This window comes from Lygodium microphyllum, chromosome 6, assembly GCF_053477565.2.
Source record: "Lygodium microphyllum isolate KBCC chromosome 6, Lygodium_microphyllum_v1.1.10, whole genome shotgun sequence".
Taxonomy (NCBI): domain Eukaryota; kingdom Viridiplantae; phylum Streptophyta; class Polypodiopsida; order Schizaeales; family Lygodiaceae; genus Lygodium; species Lygodium microphyllum.
Genome location: NC_141140.1, coordinates 94,928,522 through 94,931,148, shown reverse-complemented (window position 1 = coordinate 94,931,148; position 2,627 = coordinate 94,928,522). Strand labels below are relative to the sequence as shown.

At 45.9% G+C, this 2,627-nt stretch overlaps 1 protein-coding gene across 1 annotated transcript; it reads left to right on the top strand.

Annotated features, from left to right (window-relative positions):
- Positions 1-253: 253 nt before the first annotated feature.
- LOC148034821 (ricin B-like lectin EULS3) lies at positions 254-2,320 on the top strand. Its single transcript, XM_087679796.1, has 4 exons — positions 254-520; positions 633-755; positions 1,477-1,735; positions 2,097-2,320. Coding segments are annotated over exons 1-4 (552 nt in total). The 5' UTR covers positions 254-352; the 3' UTR covers positions 2,099-2,320.
- Positions 2,321-2,627: the final 307 nt, after the last annotated feature.

The window sequence follows — 2,627 nt, the reverse complement described above, 5'->3', positions numbered from 1 at the left end:
CTCTCTCCGGACTCTGGAGGGGAGAGCGGAATTGAGATGTCGCGGGATGTGGACCGCCCAGTGAAAGGACACAAGATTCGACAGATCCCCACGTGTCAGGCTGAGATTGGTCAGTGGCCTGTGCCACAGTATTCGTGCTTTGCGCGCGCCTCTCTCTCTCTCTCTCTCTCTCGATTTCTCCGTGTAACACTGTCACTGTGTCTATCTGTAGGGGTCTTGGGCCTATATATACGCATGCATCCAAAACCCATGGATATATCCTGCGCCAGAAGCTCCCTAGGAGAGTGTTGTGACACATCGCCAGCCATTCTTGTGTTCTCTTCTGCCTTGCCGAGTGTTGTAAGTGAGAATTATGGCCTCCCACCATCATCACCAGAGCGGCCATGGCTGCTGCGGCGGCGAGGGTTTCCCCCAAGTCCAGCTCGTGAAGATCATCTGCAAGGCCGACAAGACCCTCAACCTCGCTGTCCGCAACGATCAGCCTGTCTTGGCCCCAGCTGACTCCGATGATCCCACCCAGGTCACCTCCGTCTGTGTGCGCGCGCGTGTCTCTGAATACGTGTATGTCAATTTTGTCTGTCTCGAATCATCTCTAGCATCCTGACTCCTGTTGTCCTCCTCTTCTCTTTCAGCTCTGGTTCAAGGATACCTCCTACGGTGAGCGCACCAAAGATAACTATGGCAGCCCTGCTTTTGCCCTTGTCAATCAAGCAGTCAGGAAGGTTCTCAAGCACGGAAAGGAGAAAGGGCACCATGTAAGTACTCCTCCTGTGCATTGCTTTGAAAGGTTAACGTGTGTGATGTGAACATTTGGCCTCTATGAGGTACGCGCTAGGGTTGCTCTGCTGTTTGCTTCCCTGCAGTGACGCGTCTGCTCCATTGCAAAGTTATGGCTGCCCGCATCACAACAGAAGGGGATGCGATGGGCTTCTGTTATGTTATGGGTGATTGGTTGTTGACATGTATGTTGACACCATGGTGCAATGCCATGTGCATGATGCCCAAGCCGAAAACGCCAAATTTCCTTCCACCTCTTGTATGTATTCTCATGGATAGTTGATGCTGGGAGTGGACGATGGCAACATGTCGATAGAGCATGGTGCCATGGCCAAAGTGCATTCTCTTGTTAGCATTGGTACACAAGCATGGGGTTACGTTGTGGGCAACTGGTACTAGCTGTACAAGTGCAAGTTCTTTGATTTTGATGATACTGGTAGTCCATCATGTGGTTGCACTGCTGCTTGATGGTTGGAGTGTATGATGACAGTGGTGATCGGGAATGATGTCATGGCTGATTGTATAAGATGGCTGCATGATGATGGGGACTGTTGCCATGACCTCTGTTGTGAAAGTGAAGCTCTCTTTGATTTTGATGACATTGGTAGTCCATCATGTGGTGGCACTGCTGGTTACACTTGTGTGTGTGTGTGTTTACTGTATGTGGAAACTTGATATGACCTTGTTGGTGATATGCAGGTCTTCCTGGTTGATTACCATCCAGGTATGTTGGATGAAGACATTCTCTGGACAGAGAGCCAGGACTTTGGAGAGGGATTCAGGACGGTGCGCATGGCAAGCGACACTCTTCTTAACTTGACAGTCCACCACAAGGAAGAGAAGAAATCTTTGTTCCATCACTCTGACAAGTCTGCACATGTGCTCAAGGAGGGCACCCCTGTACTCCTTGATACATGGCATGAAAATGACTATCAGCTCTGGAAAGTATTCCCTCTATGTGAGTATTCAAATCCTCAAACTCTATGCTTCACATTGAAATCTGAGGTTTGATGTAAAAGTGAAATACAGAAATATTAAAAAATCCTGAAAAAACTGGAAGCATGTCTGAGGACCTTGAATTTTGCAAAAATTTCAAATTTGTAAATAGCAAATATCTGTAATGGGATACAAGGATCCCATCAACCTTTACAATATTTTGTCCAAATGCAAGCAATTATAGAAAAAACCCTCCAAAGTTATAAGGTAAATGTGTTTGTACATGCTATTTAGAGCAGGTTTATGTGTATGCCTGAGAGTGGTCTCGGCTGCTCCTTGTTGATTTGTCGATTCTAATGGCAGATCGTGTTAATGCTTGACAGGATCATCTTGAACGTGGCCAGGAGATGAGGACTGGCTTGTCTGGCTTTGGACATACATGCTTTGGATGATAGCTTACCATACCCAGCTCATGGAGTTGAGATCTATACCAAAACCAAGACCTATCTTGTTGCCTTGGTCTTGTCTGACGAGTGCTTACTCATAACCACTTTGTAGTCCTCATCACTTAATAGTACTTGCTATTTCTCTTGGCTTTTGGAAATTTTACTCTCCTAAGCGCCCGTTTGGTCTTGTATTTTTACCTATGCTTTTATATTTTTCCTTGCAGCTCATAACGGAACTGTATGCTATCTTCATGGTAGTCTTTAAATCCATGTGGGATTAAGTGTTTAACACATGGTGCTTATTTTACATAATTGTTTGAAACATTGTACTTGGCATGTGTGTTTATCTTAGTGGGCATTGCATGCTCAGACCATTGCCATACAGGGGTGTTCAGCAGCCATCGAAAGTGCTTAAGATTCATGATAATAGACCTCACCTCTATCTAATACTTGTTCTTAAAAACTTGT